Below are 19,833 nucleotides of genomic sequence, written 5' to 3' on the forward strand. Positions count from 1 at the left end.
AGCATACAACACACACACATATTTGTACAGATTTTAACACATTATTGTTCTGGACTTAATCATACAAGAAATATACAGATCCATACAAAGTAAGTAACCCTACACAGTAGAACCTCAGAGTTATGAACACTTCTGAGGTTGTTCATAACTCTGAAGTGTTTGTAACTGAACAAAATATTATGGTTTTTCTTTCAAAAGTTTAAAACTTAATATTTATTTCATTCAGTTTAGAAACTTTATGATGCAGAAGAAGAATGCTGCTTTTAACCATCTTAATTTAAATGAAACAAGGACAGAAACAATTTCCTTACCTTGTCAAAAACATTTTTAAAACTTTCCCTTTATTTTTATAGTAGTTTACATTTAACACAGTACTGTACTGTGTTTGCCTTTTTTTTGTTGTTGTTTTGGTTTGTTCTCTGCTGCTGCCTGATTGCTTACTTCCAGTTCCATATGAGCTGTATGGTTGACCAGTCAGTTCATAACTTGGTGTTCGTAATTCTGAGGTTCTACTATATGTGTTTTCCTTCACTTTTGCTCACCCTTCCTTTGGGGGTCTTTGGGGAAACCCTCTGAGCTGAGGTAGACAGGGTCCTCCTCCCCCTGTTGCCTCATCTCTCTTTTGCAGCAGCTCTACCCCATCTTAAGCTGGTGAAAAGGGCTAAAGAGAGAGGACATAGAGCAGTTCCTGCTCTTTATAACCCTCCAGTCCTCTGTCAGCTGACTCCCTAGTCAACCAAAAGAAGTGACCAGAGAGTCCTATCAGGTGATTTAATTGCTAAGCAGTCCTGTTAACTGTTTACTCAACAAATTTTTAACTTCATAAAGTAAATGCATTTTTTAATCCTTCCTTCAACAAGGAACTAAATGTCTGTGAATTAATATTTGTTGAGAAGAAAAAGTTAGGGCAATGGTATTTAAACAGTGCTTTTTGATCATTCCTATGCTATAAATGGCCTATGAAATGTTAGCATTTTATATGATGTCTGGGAGGTTTGATAATTGGAATAGTAAATTATCTTCAAGATTTTTTGTACATTTATTCAAAACATTGTTAAAGCTTTATTGTTAAATTATAGATTTAAGTCCCATTGTATATTTGCAATCTCAAGTATCCACGTAGTCTGTTCATTCTTGTGGTACAGTAGAGGAATCCTTGTATACAATTTTGGTTGTTTTGTGTACGTTACAAAATCACTTGAAAATATAAGTTTTTTTCATGTTCACTTTAAACTTGTGGACAAAAAATACACATCTATGTCATACTTCTCAGAATAACCAAGCACATTCCTCAAGTTATCACAATAACTATGTCTTTAAACACAGCATTCTGTCTTTAGCTTCATTTTCTCTTACATAATTGAATAATGAGAAAACTGTAGCTGGCATGTGAATTACTTTGCTTCTTGTTTTTTGTTGTTTTTTTTCCTGTTCTCCTAGGCATAGTAGATGCTGCAGTCGATGCAGCTTCCCAAGCAGGTGTGTTTGTATATTGCATGGCTGATCTTTAACTGGGTGGCAGACTTACACTTACTGACATTTATTAATCAAGAATTTCAGAGCTTTCAGCTTTCTGACATTACTGTAACTCTTACTGGCCTTCAGCTTTGATTTTATATTTCACACTCACACTTTTTCTTTTTAATAACATTTCTTATATTTTCTAAGCACAATGTATTAACAGATTTAATAAGCAGATTCATTAATAACCATCATCTTATTCACATATGAATTTTAAGATTTCGTGCTGGCTTGGAAGGGGTTTTTAATAGCCTTTTGATTACTGTTAATTTGTAAATATAATTAACATAATGATTTTGCTGGATATTGTTTTATATTGACATGTAATGTTTACCTAACAAAACAAGAATTGGATAAAATTTATGTAAGATGATGGTATCCAAAGGATCTCTACTGTGTAGTAAAAATTGTGTATATCTGGTGCTTTTCTTTTCATATACCTAAGTATCAATCATGTTTGTGAAGATTCTCCAAAGATAATTGGACTTTATAGATCCCTAGTCTTCGGTTTTACCTCAAGGGATGGATAAGGCTAAGTGATATGACACTTTGAAGTACATGCCTTTAATGTTTCATCAGAGTGGTCCTAAGCTTTATCGTATATGCTTTCCAGTCCTCTCCTGAGGACAGAAAACCAAAAACTGGGGATCTATACAGGCCTTCTGAAAACTCCAATTACAAGTAAGTAATTTCCCTCTCTATATCAACTCACCAGGTCAAGTTCTGCAGTATTTCCCTCCACATGTTGTATATGCATCATGTGAAAAAAAATAAATTTAGAATGGATTAAACTGCTACAGGATGAGAAGATGGTTGGGTTTTCCATGCCTTGTTATAAAGCTGAGCACCTTCCTCAGTTGTAAACAGAACTGATGCATTTCCTATATTGTTCCATTTGTACAGATATCTTTAGATTAATATGGACAATAAAGTGACATGATAAAGCTGTGCTATTAATAATCTTGTAAAGAAGATGATAGCATTTTAGCCATTTTGTCTGGGATTTGTATGGGTTTTATGGTATCATGATAATTTTTTAATAGAAAAAATAGAAAATACCACATTTTAAAAAAATTTAATAAAACCCAAACCTGTTCACATCCTTTATTTGGGCATAGCATGGATATACAGTCTTGGGGAATGGTTTTTCAGTGATAAAGTAATTAACTATGCATATCTAAAAGCAGTATGGTTCCTTTATTTAAAAAGAGTTACTGGAGGAGACAGAAAAGCTGATGAAGGAAAAAATAGAAGTACAGCGTCAAGCTGAAAAAGAGTACGATGACCTCCAGAAACAAGTGAAGGCCCTGGAAACAGACGTGGAGGAGCAGGTCAACCGGTTTATAGAGCTGGAGCAAGAAAAAAATGCAGAACTGACAGATCTAAGACAGCAAAACCAGGCTTTGGAGAAGCAACTTGAGAAAACAAGAAAATTTCTAGATGTAAGTATTGAAAAAGCAGAAGACAGAAAGTGTTTGTTTGTGTTGTCAGGTGGGCCATACAGGTGGAGAGACTTTTCTCAACAGCAAGAAATGCTATTTCTTTAAGACTTTGAACTAAAATGAAAAAATAGATATGACTGGACTTGCAAAGTGGTGTCAAGTGTAGAGATGCCGTAACACTGTGCTTTAAAAGGAGAGTGTAAAGTTGAGATCACTACATTTAGAATATTCCCAATGTATTTTGAAATATGATTTGGTAGCAAAGTTTAATTTAAAAAAATAAATTAATATTTATAAACTTACAAATCTAAAAATCTCTAAAATGAGTAAGAAAAAATGAATGTTTAGAATTGGCTTTGTGTATGGCAAGGTATACTGTGTTTTCCAGTTTTTAAAAATTCAGGATGGGATTTTCAATGGAGCCTAAGGGAGTTAAATATCACACTCCCATTGAACTTCAGGAGAGTGGGTGGTAAGCTCTCTTAGGCTCCTTTGAAAATTCCATCCTTTTAGTGGTTTGGGCTACATGTAAGTTTCCGTGACAGCCTCTCCAGCCACACCCATTTCATTTGTCTCATCATCATACAGCACTTGCAGGTGAACCCTTCCCTTCTACCAGGTTGCATGTCCTACCTGACCACTCAGTATGCACACTATCTGATCTTTCCCTGTTTGCAGCCGCAGCTACCCTTCCTTCCACTCACCATGCCTGACCTTCCCTGGCTATGAGGGTGCCACTGGAGTGCCCCCATGCAAGCTTCTGTTCAAGCTCCACCTCAGCTTGTATTACATCTGCTCCATCTACTCTCTCTTTCTGCAATCATTCAGGCAGTTTTTGCACCAGTGGAGTAGGTGTGGTAGCAATCTGCAGATTCTGACGTGGCAGGAAGTCTCCTGCAGAAGATCATGTACCAAAAACTAATTTACAAGTTAACTTTAAGGTTAGACCACTGGTAATGATGTTCATTCAACTAGATGAAATTCACAGGGATACAGTGGATCAACACAGTGCCCTCCAGATCACTTCAGTTCTGTGGTAAAGTGTGCCAGGAAGTCTACATGCCACTGGATCTGCAACAGTATGGATCCAGTGTCAAAATCAGTGCACTGGGGAAACAGAGTAGCAAGAGCTGCCATTGTAGCCTGTGGCTAGAAAAACAGCCTGGAGGAGCTGCACTGAAGTCCTCCTTCCTTCTTGTGGTTGGAGGTGATGAATTCCACCCTGCTACAATTAATTCTCTGCTCAAGCCCAGTTATTCCAGTTATGTGTAGGGAGGGATGAATTTCATCTGTAATTAATATAACAGCTAGAATATTTTGTGATGCCACCTCTGTTTTATTTACTACTAAGCAGTGTGAACTGGAAGACCTGTCTAGAAATAATTTATCACTTAGATGCATTTGCATTATTTCATTTTGTGCTAGTCTGATGTTATTGTTACAATTAAAATTAGTGTTTTTTCTATAACTAGGTTCAAAATTAACATGTGACAGATCCATCACTATGAATTTAACACAACTTTTGTTAATCAACAATGTGAGTTTAAGAGCAACAGCACACGGCTAGAATACAAATAAACTCTTTATAAATGCATTAGAATTCTGGCCTTTCTCCTGCAGTAGAATACACCTGCGTTCGTTAAATCAGCAGTTCATGGAGGTTAATGTTATGTCTCACTATATTTGACTTTTGTGAAAATGAAACGCACATATTATTGTGCTAATGTGGCATTTAAAAAAAAGAGAGAATAAATGTTCTTTGCTGCTGTGTCTTAGACATTTGATTTGTTTTCATTTAGCAGACAAACTTAATCTTATTTTTACAAACTGACAGTTGGGTAGGCGATACAGCCCCTGTTGTTACAAATGTTGCAGCATTTTATATATGAATATTTAGAAATTATTTCACAAATGTCACAATATGTATCTCAAACAATTTGATTTTATCAAGACAAAATTGAAATACAAAATTCAGATAATATATTAATTCTTTGAATCTGTTTTTTGTAGTCGGTGCCAAACTAGTATTAGTGTGAGTATTCAGACTTCAACACTTGAATTTACATTTGTACTAAATATATTAAAGAAAAAGGAAAGTTAAAAACATCAAAATAATAGGCTTCTGACTGTCTGTTGCAGAAGAAATAATACACTCTGATGCAGTATCACAAGGTAGTATTGGATACACAGGGAAATGCAATATCTTTTTGGTTTTTTGACTAATCAAACAGAAAAATATGAAGTACGGTAGCCGTTCAATAAGTAGAGGGTTTAATAAATTAAAAAGATCATGCTACCTAACAAAAAAGGTTTATATAAAACAAACTCACAGTTTGCAGAAATGAGATATTATATGCATAATTTTTGAATATGGGTCTTTCTAATAATGTTTGTCCTAATAACATTGTCATAATTAAATTTCAGGAACAGGCAATTGATAGAGAACATGAAAGAGATGTGTTCCAACAAGAGATACAGAAACTGGAGCAACAGCTTAAGACTCCACAAAGGTTTCAACCTATCAATGAACACCAAACCAGAGAGGTAACATTTTGAAGTATTATCAGCTGTGCTTAATGAATGTACGTGATAAAAGCAAATGATGGACACACTGTTAAAAATATTTTTATAACGTTATTTTATAATGTACATAATCTGCATCTTTTGCAAAGCAAGAAAATAAATCAATGTGGATGAAGAATGAAAATGTTATTTGAAATAGTAAAGTAATACAGAATTTAGCTATCTCAGTAACAGACACATTTGGAACAACTAATGAAGATAGATAAAACTTCTTAAAAATGTATGGAAATGTTCAATCTATTTGCCAATTTATCCAGGTTCTTATATTGGAACATGTCCCAAGTATTGAAACTATTAATTGTGAAGAAATCATTGTAAGTGCACATACATTCATACAGAAGACAGTCACTAGTAGCTGACAGTTAACTAGAAAAGTCATCAGTTTTAAGTTAGAGACACATAGAAGAGCAAATAGTCTGCTATTGTATTGTCCACAAATGTCATGATTTGTAAGGTCCTGGTTATAGGCGAAAAATCCTATTATTGAATGTGAAAGACTGAGAGATAATAAACTGAGGGTATTACTACATAACATAGTGTAATGAATTATTAAATGTACTTTTTTTTAGTCGCATGGAGGGATATGTAAGAATGTTGTGTGAACTGCATATAGACAATGAACAGAAGTGCCTCTGTTACATGATCTTCCTATTCATTAAAGGTTAAACAGTCTTCTGTCTCTTGCTATAGCTGACATGTCTATATTCTTTACACTAGCACAGTTATGAAATATTATTCTATTCTGTGTAAGTGCCTTGACTAAATAGCAGTATTCTTCTCTTTGCTTGCATTTTACATTACTAACTACTCTGTTTTTTACTTTTACTGTTTAATGATGTCTGTTCTTCCACAATGGACTATCTTTAGACTTGGTCTCAAACTCTCTTTTCTTTTCCATTTATCTTCTCCCTCTGGGATGTCTAACTGGTTGCTTCAAACTTGGGTGGCATCCTTCCATCTGATCTTTCTATCTTCCATCTGTTAAATTGCATTGACTCCGTTAGCACCAGGCTTAATCATAATTTCTAAATACTTCAGATACTGAAATCCACTTCATGAATGAAAAGCTGTGTTTGTCCCATCTCTTCCCATCAGTCAGTTTAACTCAGACCTTATCTTTGTGCCTCAGGCCAGATGTTTTGAACTCATTACTCACACATTTTCCTTACCTGCAATTCTGTCCACATCACATCTAGAACAGTGCCACAATTGTGTTTACCTTAGCCGTACCTTTGCTGAAATCTTTACATGTGTCTTAATTACTTACCATCATGATTACTTTCGTTACTACCTTAATGTCATTCTCCTAGGCCTCGAATGTCTCAACTTCAGGAGATTCAGAATGCTTTATCTAGATGATGATTTCTACTGCAGAAAGTGGGACCATATAATCTACATCCTCTGTTTCTTGTGCTGACCACCTAGCCATCTCCAAATCCTATTTAAAAACTTAGGCAGAAAACACAGTTTCTTGTTAATCTAGAGTTAAGGTAGAATTGTATTAACTGACTTGAATGTTAAAGATCTAGACAAAGTTAGAGCAGTTATAAAAAAACACTCAAAAGCTAAAATGTTTTGAAGTACAGAAATACATAATTAAGGTTTCCCAGACAACTTTAACTCTGCCCCCATAGTAACATAGCATTTTATCATTCCTTCTTTCACAAATTATTTTTGGTTCAAGGACTTTTGGCACAAATATTTGTATAGGACTTGAAGAATAGCAGAACTGCCAGAATTGAATTTGTTCTCCAGAGTCAAGACTCTTCTTCCTTGGATGTTTCAGGGATCCCACTGATGGGCTGCACAGGGATACCACAGTATATGTCAGTAGCGAGTCTGAGAACCATCAGAAGGACAAAATAAATTGTAGGGAGTAGCAAATGACGTCATGCAAAACATAAAACTCATCAGAGGCATAATTAGTATTATTGGATTTGGAACTACAAGACTCTTAATTTTGCACTGTTTTCTGCCAGGGAGGTTGGAGATTCATTAACAGACAAGTTTTTTTCCCTCAAAAATCAGTGTTATACTAATGCTAGAAACACATTCCAACATGCTACAGCGTATTCATGCTTACCGTGTTGTCCACCAGGTTGAACAGTTAACAAACCATCTACAAGAAAAAACAGACAAATGCAGTGAGCTTTTGCTCTCTAAAGAGCAACTTCAGAGAGATATACAAGAACGGAATGAAGAAATTGAGAAACTAGAGTGCAGAATAAGAGAACTGGAACAAGCCTTAATTATCAGCGCAGACAATTTGCAAAAGGTATTGTTGTGTATAAAAGTTCCTTGATATAACGCCACCCTATATAACACAAATTTGGATATAAAGCGGTAAAGCAGTGCTCTGGGCGGGTGGGGCTGTGCACTCAGGTGAATCAAAGCAAGTTCGATATAACGCAGTTTCACCTATAACGCGGTAAGAGTTTTTGGCTCCCGAGGACAGCGTTATATCAAGGTAGAGGTGTATTTCCTATTATTCTTCATTTACTTAAGAATAAGGCAATGTTTACTCAATTAATAATAAATAAATGAAAGCTAAAGTAGCTAATATTATAATACTTGTTTAAAGGTGGAGGAAAGAAAGCAGTGTGGATCTGCCATTGTGAAGGGAGATTTGCCCCTTGAAGTACAATTGCAGGCTGAACAAGAAGCTGTAGATAGAAAGGAAAAAGAGGTAGAGTATCTCTAAATGTTGAAATTTCCTTCTAATATGAATTACTTATTGGTGATTTTTGCTCTGCACCTGACTCAATGCAGCAATCTGTAGTTCACTGTTTATAGACTCTGCAGCAAGGCAATATCGGACAGTGATCTCAACAACTCCCACAAGCTGAGCAGGCTTATGCCTGGTAATTATTGGAATAGGTTCTCCCAAGGACCTCCTAAAGTGCTGTAGGCAGTGGTGGTGTTTATTCAGTCGGTGACACTTTTTAGTTGAATTGTTTTCCCGTCTAAGTTCTAGTGAAGCTATTGTGTACACTTGTGGAGAAAATCTTGTTAGGACTATATATTTGGTTAGCAGACTGGCAGTTTTGGAGGATACCAGATTTCTATGAGGGAAGACTAGGAAGGCACGTAGTTTTTAGATTTCCATTGCTTTTTCCTTGCAATGGGGAAAAATGTGCCATGCTTAACCTGTACGAGGGTGTTGGAGATAGTAGGGCACCCCATCACCAGCACTAGCCTGCAGACGTTAAAGGTGTTTTTGGAAAAGACCTACATTATACCTTTCCAGCCAAAAAGCAAGTATCCTGATGGTAAACAGAATGGAGTTCAGGAAACTTAAAATGAAGGAGTGAACATCTTCCACAGTCTGATGCCTGAAATCGTCTTTTATAAAAATGAGATTCAGTACAGATGTAGTTCAGTTGTGATTAGGGAAGTATTTGTCCTGAGAGAAAGGATAAAGGGCCACATTCTGATAACACTGATACTGAGTCAGTGGAGTTACTCTAAATTCACATAGTGTAAATGAGATCCAGATATGGCCCATTTAGTCTAAATTAAGAAATAAAAAGGACCCAGTCACATGAGCTAAGTGTAAAAATAATGAGTTTCAAAGGAACCTGAGGGTGGTAGGTACCCAGATCTCATCGAAATTCATTGGAATTTGGACACCTAACTCTATTAGGCTCCTTTGAAAAGCCCAGACATTATCGTAAAATGATTTTAAACATAATGGACCAAACTCTTCTTTCAGTTACACTGTTGAAAATCTGGACTCTATTCATTTCATTGAAATTATTCCAGATTTACACCAGTGTAACTGAAAGTGGAATTCAGCTCACTTTTTTATATATATATATATATATATAATTTTTTTGAAAAGGCAAATGAAGGCAGCAATAAGAGAAGGTCATGTAAACAGTTTTTAAAATGTCAGTTAAGTATTTTGAGAATCTAAAGCCATTGTGAGGTAGAACTGGTAAATTTAAATGAGCCCAGTCCTGCAAGCTCTCCCTCACTGGAACAGTCATAGTGATTTCAGCTGACATCAGGGGGAGTTTTGCATACAGATAGCTTGCATGCCTTCAGAGGATGGATGAGTTACCTAGTCTATTTCTAGATCACCATTTCCAAATCGATTCAGTTGTAAGAATCAAACGTATCTTTACAATCAATGTGGTTAACACACTATGTCATTTGAGTAAAATTCTGTAATTTGCAGAAACAAAACTGATCCCAGGTATATATTGTTGTTTTTTAAATGTGGCTCTGCTGTGTGTCTATTAACCCCTTCAATCCACATTTTGAATGTGCAGATCACAAACCTTGAAGAACAACTAGAGCAGTTTCGAGAGGAACTAGAAAACAAAAATGAAGAAGTTCAACAATTACATATGCAATTAGAAATCCAGAGAAAGGAATCCACTACACGGTTTCAAGAACTGGAACAAGAGAATAAATTATTTAAGGTAATTATCCGACGGACAAGATTGTAGTTTCATTCCTGTTTACCCTGAATAAATTCATTCTGGAGTAAAACCAAAATCCTTAACTCTATTTGATGTCTCAAGTGTTGTACTGTTCAACATACAAAATATTAAAAATTTCATATAACCATTCTTTATTTCATGTGATCTTCTATCATTTAAATCTATTAATTGAAGAATATTCAAAAAAGGGTACATGTAATTATATCACATATGGATTTTTTTCGGTAGGATGAAATGGAAAGATTGGGACTAGTGATCCAGAAATCTGAAAATACATCCATAAAGGATCATTGTCTAGTGCCTGGGAAACTTGCTCAGATCATGCAGGAAAAGGAGCAGGAAATAGATCATCTTAATGAACAAATAACAACACTGCAACAGCAACTTGAAATCACAACAGACAACAAAGTATATTCTTTTGAAATCTTTTTGTTTATATTTAAAGAACACATTTACTTAGTCATTAATAGAATACAATGCTCTAACCTTCAAAACTAATTACTATTTCTCAGTTCTCTTATGGATCCGACGTTCTGTTAAGAAAATACATTAGAATTATTTTTGCCTGTATTTGCTTATATAATCATATATACTTTGCTGTCTTTAAGTACTCCTGATCCTCTTGCAGCCTATCAGGATGCAGACATCTTGAGTTGCATCTCAGCATACTTTCTGAATTTATTCTAATGTCTTGTATATATGAGATACATTTAGTAGGTTGCATTTTGGTGCCACCTTCTGGATAATGCTTCATTTCTAAAATTTATTCTTTTGAAACTAATGAAGCTATGAGTTTACTGGATATGTGTAAATGCAGCCTTTCTGATCATACCATGAGCCATAAACCTTTTCTAATACAGTGTAATGCTTGCCTGAATTGCAAGGATTTCAGGCAGCACTATATTGATAAGACAAAGTGGAATAAGAACCATTTCCAATATTTTCTGTACTTTAACAGTTCTAGCTTTTTGCTGCTTTCTAAACTACTATTGACGCTTCTTTTTCTCCTGCACTAGACAATGGACCTGATTCTCCACTGGCTTGCATCCAATTTACATTAGTATAATTAAGAGCTTGTCTGCTGTATGCATTAACAGTTTGATTTAGTCCTCTTTGTTAATGTGCATCAGCAGAGTGCAAAGAGACAGTTAGAGCACAGCAAGTTAGTGCAGGATAGATTCACTATCCCAACAGAGGTACTTCTGATTTAAATTAGGATAAGCACGAGGAGAAGTCTCATATATCCTGTAGAAAGCAAATTGGGTGATTTATTATGGTGGGATTTTATCTTCTGTTCAAATAGTTGAACACATGACTCTCTCCATATAAATTTTAATAATAAACATAGTCTCCAAAGACAAATATCCTTCATTTCATATAGCCCTTTTGTAAGTCATAAAGAACAGATGTGTGTACACTTAAGAGCTGGCTGAGCATTTTGGATTTCATCCCACAAGGTGATAGTGGAATCTGCTTATTGAACTCCAATGAATTGGATAGTTTTTAATACATTTCAGTTTGCTAATTCTAGCTGTAGTGAACCTGAACTTATAATGAAAGAATAATAGAAATTAGAGGTAGAGAAGAACATCTCCTAACAGTGCAAGATTGTTCCCACACTCTGTCCAGTATAGTTTTAAATGTCCCCAATATAGTTTTAAATGTCCCTCAACACTTTCACTGTGAACCTAATATAACTTACTGTCAAGAAGCTTTCTGTGTATTTAGAGCTTCTGATTTTTTTTATTTTAACCAATAAATAGCGATAAAACTTCCCTGATTGGGGAAAAAAAATGAAATCACTGTTTCTTCTTCAATTTGTTGTCCCTCTCGGTGCTCCACTTCAAGTGTGTGTGCATCTATGTGCTTTCGATCAGAGATTTTTGTCAGCACTGTCCACGGTCTGTGCCTGCACCGTAGACATCCTTGTGCTCTGGTCCAAAGGCATATAGGGAGAGGGCAGACCTGCCACTGCTCCAGTTCCTTCTCAGTTCTGTGCAGCTGGAAACACAGTGTGTGGTGTCTGTTAGTTTAACTTTCATAGCTTGCTTGGTTTTTTTTCTTTTTTATTGATATTATTCTTTTATTTTAGTTTGTTGTTTTTATTTTTCCCTCTGCACAGTCTTTCAGAGCCCCTCCTTTGTTTCACAGTCAGGGCCTCTGCTGCCCTTGACCCCTGTTTGTATGCAGCCTTTTCTCCTTGGGTTATGTTCCAAAGCCCAGTCTTCAAACCCTGCCAGACCTGCCACAGGGCCTTTCCCCTCAGTGACGGGTATTCCAGCTGCCTCCACTACTTTAGAAAGTCTCACGTTCCATCAAAATGCAAAGTCTGCTGCATTTTCAAGAGCAGACCTATGAAACTGAGGGAGGACAGACTGAAGTTGCTCCTTATGAATTATTCTTTAAGACCTCCTGTGAATTCCCCCCTTCTCCTCCCCTCAGCCTGTTAGCACTTCAGTGACTTCTCTGGATCCAGTAAGCAAAGACCATGGGGAACATTCAGAGACTTCAAAGCCTTTCAGGAAGAAAAGACACTGATCCTGTGATAGGGAGCCTAAAAGAAAAGGAGTTGCATGGGCCCGCAGACAGTGCTGACAGAACTCTCAAAACGTCTGTTAGTATATAAGGTGCCACCGGACTCTTTGCAACTCTGATTGAAACTGCATGGGCGCACGCACACTTCAAGTGGAGCATGTTGAGAGACAAATATTGTAAAGCACTCCAGTTACTGTACAGGTGCTCGCTTTATCAAATGAACACCAGAAAAGTCCCAGAAATGGTTACGTGTGTCTAGGGGCTTATATGCATAGAGCAGGAATGCAGACTTCAGGGCTATGATTTCTAAAGCGCACTATTGTGTATTGCTCATTAACTGGTCCATATAGAACCTATTAGGTTCCCTACTTTAACTAGTGCTGTTAGAAAGAGTACTAGGTTAAAGTGCTCTAGGGAACATTACCAAGAGATTAGTCATTATAGTACAGGATTAATGACTATAGTGTACATTACTCATTACAATATTTACAAAGAAAAAGCCTCGAAAAACCCTGATTTTTCTTGAGCTATGTAAAATTCAAAAATTGCTAAAAATAACCCCCAAAATGAAGTTGTTAAATCTCAAAAAACAGAAGTCTTGCTCAGATTCAACCTATATTATCCCTTTCTTAATTTCATCCCATCACTCTTAGTTATATTCTCTAGCATGTTAAATAAGTCCCTTCTCTCCTTGGTGCAAGATAAAGATATAAATAAGACTAGACCTTAGGTCAGTATTTCCCAAACAATGGCTTGTGACCTTCCAGTGGGTCACACAAAGGTTCTAGGAGGGTTGTGGGCCCAGTGCAGAGGGGTGGCCCCCCACCCTGCACTTACTCTGCAACGGTGGCTCCTGTCCCATGGGGTGGCTAGGTCAAACCAGGTTGCAATGCCATTCACTCAAATTGTGCCCAGTTGTCCCTCTGTCATGATGGAAGGGTGGCTGGGCCAGACCTGAGTGGTGCAGAAACCCTGTGCACCAGGTTGCAATGCCTGGAGTAGGAAGTCAGGCCCAAACCTGTAGGACAGGAGCTGCTGCTGCAGGGTGAGTGTGAGGCAGACTTGCCCTTCAAACCCCCACTCAAGCCTCTCCACCTAAACGAGCCAGTATTAGGGTTGCATGGCCGGGGTAGAGGGTGCTGCTGCAGGTGGCCAGTGCCCTCTCAGTGGGGCGAGGAAGAGGTGGCAGTGGAAATGGAGAACACTAGCCTATGATTTTTTATGTCCCTCCCTTTCCAAAGATGGACCTTGTGCAGGTCACAAAATCAGGCAAAATGCAGTTGTTGGGTCGCCCTGCTAAAAAGTTCAGGAACCGCTACTTTAGATCGATCCCTTCATTACTCTTCTAGACCTCTTCCTCCCTTCAGTGTTTGTTCTGTTTTTACAGTCACTTTCACCAACGTTCAGTCTATTTCACTGAATAATATTGCATATTATACTCATGCCTAATTAAATGAATTTTCTGTGCAGGATTTCTTGATACTGTGTGATTGCTTTACTAACATTCAGATTTAATTCTGTGGTAAACCAATCAAATGTCTACAGCATGATTTCTTCTTTATAAATAATGCTTGTTACTCATGTTCACATTATCCACTAAAAGATAAATTATTCTTTGGGGGTTTTTTTGCTCAACAGTTTTACTGGGGTCAGAAATGAGACCTACTAGGTAGAAATTGCCAGGATCATTCTTCTTTCATTTTTTGGAAATCAGTACCTCAGTTGCTTTTCTTCAGTCTTCTAGGATTTCTGCAATTCTCTGAGACTTTCCAAAAAATATGTTAATTGGAAAATGTATTTAACATATTAGTTAAGATGCAAAATTGGCCCTACTGATCTATATACGTTCACATTTTCCAAGTAATCTTGCTTTTTGCCATTTTTATAAGATCATTTTACAACTTCAAAATTGTCTCAATTGTCTAAACGTATTGAAGGATAAAGAGCAAAGGGAAATTCAGCAGTTTAATTATTTTGTAGTCATTAATTTTATCCCCAACTTTCTTTATTAGCTGACCTATTTTCTCTTTAGTGGGCTTTTTGCTCCTGATATTCTTCTGAAAGCTGTTTTTACTCTGTGAAGTACTTTGGCTATCATTAACTCATTGTTTGTTGCTATCCTTATCTTTTCTATACAAGTATTGACTGACTGAATATTCTTGTTTGATTGCCTGCTACTTTTCCATTTCCAGTACGGACTTTTTTTAACCTAAGATATTTGATCAATTCCTTATGAAGCCATGATGACCACTTCTTGTTTCTCTCATTCTTATTCCTCTTACTCTGGTGTGCCTGTATTATGGTGTGTTTAAGGGTCTTCCAGCATTCTTTTACACTTGTAGAATGAGAAGTTTCTCCCACTGTACGTTGCATATTATAGTCTTAATTCTCCAAAACTTATCCTCTTGAAATCTTACACTCTTTTATTACTGCAGCTGTTGGTGAACTCTTTCCTTATTCTGGTAAATTTTTATGTTCACTGACCCCAGATTTTCCTTTTCTTCTCTTATTCAAGCTCAGAAAGAAGTCAGTCTCTCTTTTGGTCATATTCTCTATTATCTGCATCATAAAGTCATCCTCTTCAGTGAGAACATATATTGGGTTGTTTCTGTTACTCAACTAATTTCTGGATAGTTAAGAATATGAATCTGGCAACTTCAAATATCATGAGTTAGTCCAGAAATGTATTGTTTTGCTCTCCTTATAACATGACAAGTCTCTTTGTTGCTGAATTGTTTTGACAGCATTATAGAGTCTTTTCACAAATAGTGCTGCATCTCCATCTCTCTCTTCTTTCAATTAAATTGTTGTACAAAATAAATTACTTCACTACAGGTGGCTTGCACAGAATATATATACTGGTACATATATGTAGAAAGGAAAAGAAAATCCGTTATTATACTTGTGCTTAATAATATTGATATAGTTAAGGGCCTATTTGCAGTTCCTTTATAAATCCATTATATTTCACATTTCATATATATATCCAATGTATATTTTAAGTGGTAGAGCCAATATAGCTTTATCTGAATATCACTAGATGACTGTATATTTGGAAAGGGGAGCTGCTGCTTTTTAATGGTGAAGAAATACAATATCTGACATATCTAGGTGAATATAGTATCTAACTTGTGTATGCTAGAACCCTCAGTCTTGAAACTGTTATTTTCAAGGCTGAGGATCCACTGCTTTTTTTAGAGAGAAGGAGATTATTTGTGTAATATACTGCAAAATGATTACTCTGAAGGTAAGATGATTCCAAGAACCTTAGGGCTTGGCTACACTTGTGAGTTAGAGCACATTAAAGCAACCCTGGGCGCCCTAGCTCACTACCCGTCCACACTGGCAAGGCACGTAGAGTGCTCTGACTCCAGAGTTAGAGTGCTTCTGGTACTCCACCTCGGTGAGAAGATTAACACATCCCATAATCCCCTTAAGTCAAGTGGCCGCTTATGTCATTGTTTTGGAATCACTAAAGGCATGCCGATATGCCTTTTGAAAGCTCCATTTCTGACAGCTGGCAAGCTTATCTGCTCTGAAACAAAGCAGCCATTACTGTAGAATGCTGTGTGTGAGAGAGAGAGGCCCGGGGAGGGGAGTCTGTTGCTGTCTCAACTTATAAGACAACATGCTGACATGCTCTCAGCGCACCCAGAACCCGCTCTCTCTCTCTCCCCCTCACAAACACACAACACACTTCCTGTCATGCTCCACCCCACCCCCATCATTTGAAAAGCATATTGCAGCCACTTGCATGCTGGGATAGCTACCACAATGCACTGCTTTCTGTGGCTGTTGCAAGAGCTGCTAATGTGGCCATGCCAGTGCACTTTCAGCTGTCAGCGTGGACAGATTACAGCACTTTCCCTGCTGTGCTCTATGAAGGCTGGTTTAACTCAAAGCGCTCTACATCTGCAAGTGTAGCCATGCCCTTAGTTTCTTGGGTGCTGGAAGTCAAACTATGTCTAAGGCCCTGATTGTGCAAAGAGATTTATCTGCACAGACCTTACCACAGCTGGTAGTCCCTTTAACCCAGTGGTCCCCAACCTTTTTCGTCTGGTGGGTGCTGGACGACAAGCCACTGAGGACCATGGCCAGCAGACAAGTATCCACCGAAATGCCACCGACAAGCGGCAACGACAATCAGCATTTCAGCAGCAACACCTCTTGACAGCGGCATTTTGGCGGCGACGTCTCTTGACGTGGCTGCTTCTTGGCAGTATTTCGGCAGATGCTTGTCCGCTGGCAAGTACGCAGGCACACAGAGATGCCCCAGTGGGCACTGCGTTGGGGACCACTGCTTTAACCTCAGTAATAATTTGCCCAGGGGATGGATGTTGTCAGAGCTTTAGACAAGAAAGCTGGAAAAATATTATGAAAGCTTCAGCTTTCACATGTGGCTTTGTAGAAAGTAGATAGTTCAATAAGCTCACACCTCTTTTCCAAGTCTGACACGCATGTACTTTGATTCATGTAAAGATCTATGAGCAATAAATCATCAAGGCAATTTCATTTATTGCAACTATGCTTCTTTCACAAGATGTCGGATGAATGATTAAACAAACTGCTGCCAGGAAATCCAGGAGAAAACATAATCTGGTTGTTATATAATATTAACTATTATAGAAACTAGTAACTATAAATTTCTGTCATTGACTTTGTAGGTTATTGAAGAAAAAAATGAGCATATAAGAGAACTCGAAGCCCAGATAGAATGCCTAAAAAGTGATCAAGAGCGTGTGAAGAAAAACAGTGAAGAGGAAATAGAACAGCTGAATGAAGTGATTGAAAAGCTTCAGCAGGAGTTGGCAAATATTGAACAAAAAGAACCTGTAGATGTTGCTTCCATTCAGGAGGATGCTGACAGTTTGAAACATGAGCTTGATACAGTGTTAGCAGAAAAAGAAGCTTTAAAGAAGCAAGTGGAAGATAATAATGTAGAGTCATCCATGACAAGGAATGAGCTTGAAGAAACTAAATTAAAAATGAACCATTTAAAGAAAGAACTAGATATCTTAAAGAGGGAACACGAGAGAGTAACCGAGAAATATAAGCGTTTACTGATGAACGGTGACAAGGCAGAAGTAGGGGACAGGAGCAAAGACAAAAGTGAAAAACTGGAAGAAGCCCTGAATGAGAAGTCACCAGAGCTGCTAGAAAATAAAATCCAGTTTAAGTCTGTGGAAGAAAATACAAAGATCAGCATCAGTAACATGGAGATAAAGCTGCAGCATCTTCAGGCAGCTGTTAAAGAGAGGGAATCAGAGTTGTGCCAGTGTTACAACCAAATAAAGGACTTGAAAGAGCAAGCCAAGGTTGAAACAGAAGTACTTAAAAAGAAAATACTGGAACTTGAAGAGATACTTCAGGAAAAGGTTGCTGCTGCTCTTGTGAGCCAAGTTCAGTTGAATGCAATTCAAGAGCAAAATAAACTGAGGCCGAGAATGCAGGCATTTTCAAAAGGTGCTGAAGAAGCAAACAAAAACACACAAACAGAAAATGTAAATCCCATAGCTAAAGAAGAGACAGAATCAAAATTATCAGTATTAACAGAGAAACTTTCAGAGATGGAGAACCAGCTAGCAAGAATGTACAATAACCTGGAGCTAGAAAAAGAAAATGCAGAAATTGCACAGGAGGCGGCTATAAAAAAAGAAAACAGACTGTTAGAACTTCAGCAGTTACTAGAAGACATTCAGGAAAAATACAAAGAGGAGATTAAAAAGACCCCTAAACAGGGAGAGGTGCAAACATCTGAGGTAAAAAATTGTATGCCTCATGATTTTTTGCTCACTTTGCCTAAGGATCAATTATTTTTATGCGAACTGTGGTGGGTGCACACATTTTTTAATAAGACTAAAGACATTAATATTCTATTACTGCATGAATAGATTCAGTCAGAGCTGTGTTAGATATACATACTCCTCTGACTTATAAATAGAACAAAAATTGACTTTTGGTAAATTCCACTGTTGATTTCCTGTGGATATTTGAATAAAACATATCCAGCCTTTTCATGGGAACCACGTTTAAAAACTAAGCATACTTTTCTCAACTTTTGTGAATATCTTCTGAAGGTAATAAGATTGATGATGTGCTTGTCATTAATCTGCAGATTGATTTTTGAGGCACTGGAAGTCTTAAAAAATGTATTTTTATTAAAGGTTAATTTGGGGCATGCATATTGATTTAGGCCTTGAATCACAATGGGTCTTAGGCATTGTGACACTCAACATTGTACTGCCCAACTTTAAGGCACCTAAAAAATCACTGGAATCCATAAGCTTGAGTTAGGTATTAGGCTCTCTATATAATGAAAGGGGAGAGAGAGGCACCTGAGAAAGCCGGCATGCTAGACAGGGAGCTGCCTAAGCTAGTCAAAAGGAGATGCTTATTGAAGGGATATGCCCTATGTCTTGCCCTCTCAGGTAGTTAAGCCAACTGCAGGGAGGTGCCTGTGTCTCTGCTTGGGATCCACAGCATGGAACCCTCTCCTGGAAGGGAAACGCCTTTGGTGTCTAACCATTTCTTGCAAGAACAGCAGTGGTGTATGCCTAACTCCAACCAGAATGGCTGGACGCAGTGCCTCCATTGTAACCTTTAGCCCAGTGTTAAAGTACTCACCCAGGATGTGTAAAACCCAGGTTCAATTCCCCATGCTACCTGATGGGGAGAAAGGATTTGAATAGAAGTCTTCCTCCTCTCAGGAGACTCTCTTAACCGCCACTGTATTAAGCCTAAGTCACTTTGTGGTATTGGGCCCTAGTTATTTGTATATATTGCAGTGAAAATTTACAAGCAAGTATAATCCTCTCAAAGGGATTCTTCTAACAAAGTTGTCCATATGTAACCAAGACCATAGCACTATCTAATTTATTCATTCATACAATTCCCATTATCATAATATCAGAGCAACTCACAATCCTTAATGTATTTATCCTCACAGTACCCCTCTGAGGGCAGGAAGTACTATTATCCCATTATATGGATGGGGCAGAGAGGCTGAGTTCCTGTGTGATCTTGAGCAAATCAGTCTGTGATAGAACACGGAACTGAACATGGATCTCCCCAGGTCTCAGAATATCTACCTACCTATACTATACAGACCATCTCTCCTTTCTTCAAGGGGAGTCTTCCCCCTACTTCCTCTCCAGGCAGTCCGAAAAGCTAGTCTTTCTACCAAAATTCCATTCCAACTCGTGGCTAAAATAGTCACTTCTTACAACTATTAAAATGTTATGAATTCAGCAATTACAGATTTTTAACATTGCAACAACAGTTCAATGCTATTCGCTTTTAGGAAA

General features: G+C 37.5%; 1 protein-coding gene across 3 annotated transcripts in view; it reads left to right on the plus strand.

Annotated features, from left to right (window-relative positions):
• Positions 1 to 19,833, plus strand: part of AKAP9 (A-kinase anchoring protein 9) — a 204,250-nt gene that overhangs the window by 154,101 nt on the left and 30,316 nt on the right. For 2 of the 3 annotated variants that reach the window (XM_030550535.1, XM_030550536.1), the window contains exons 25-31: positions 2,731 to 2,963; positions 5,388 to 5,507; positions 7,645 to 7,821; positions 8,128 to 8,232; positions 9,821 to 9,973; positions 10,223 to 10,402; positions 17,194 to 18,288. In XM_030550535.1, the coding sequence (XP_030406395.1) occupies positions 2,731 to 2,963; positions 5,388 to 5,507; positions 7,645 to 7,821; positions 8,128 to 8,232; positions 9,821 to 9,973; positions 10,223 to 10,402; positions 17,194 to 18,288 (2,063 nt within the window). Of the gene's footprint in view, positions 1 to 1,440; positions 1,480 to 2,730; positions 2,964 to 5,387; positions 5,508 to 7,644; positions 7,822 to 8,127; positions 8,233 to 9,820; positions 9,974 to 10,222; positions 10,403 to 17,193; positions 18,289 to 19,833 lie in introns of all 3 variants that reach the window. The other variant, XM_030550534.1, reaches the window with a different exon arrangement.

The sequence above is a fragment of the Gopherus evgoodei genome, chromosome 2 (assembly GCF_007399415.2).
Source record: "Gopherus evgoodei ecotype Sinaloan lineage chromosome 2, rGopEvg1_v1.p, whole genome shotgun sequence".
Lineage (NCBI taxonomy): Eukaryota > Metazoa > Chordata > Testudines > Testudinidae > Gopherus > Gopherus evgoodei.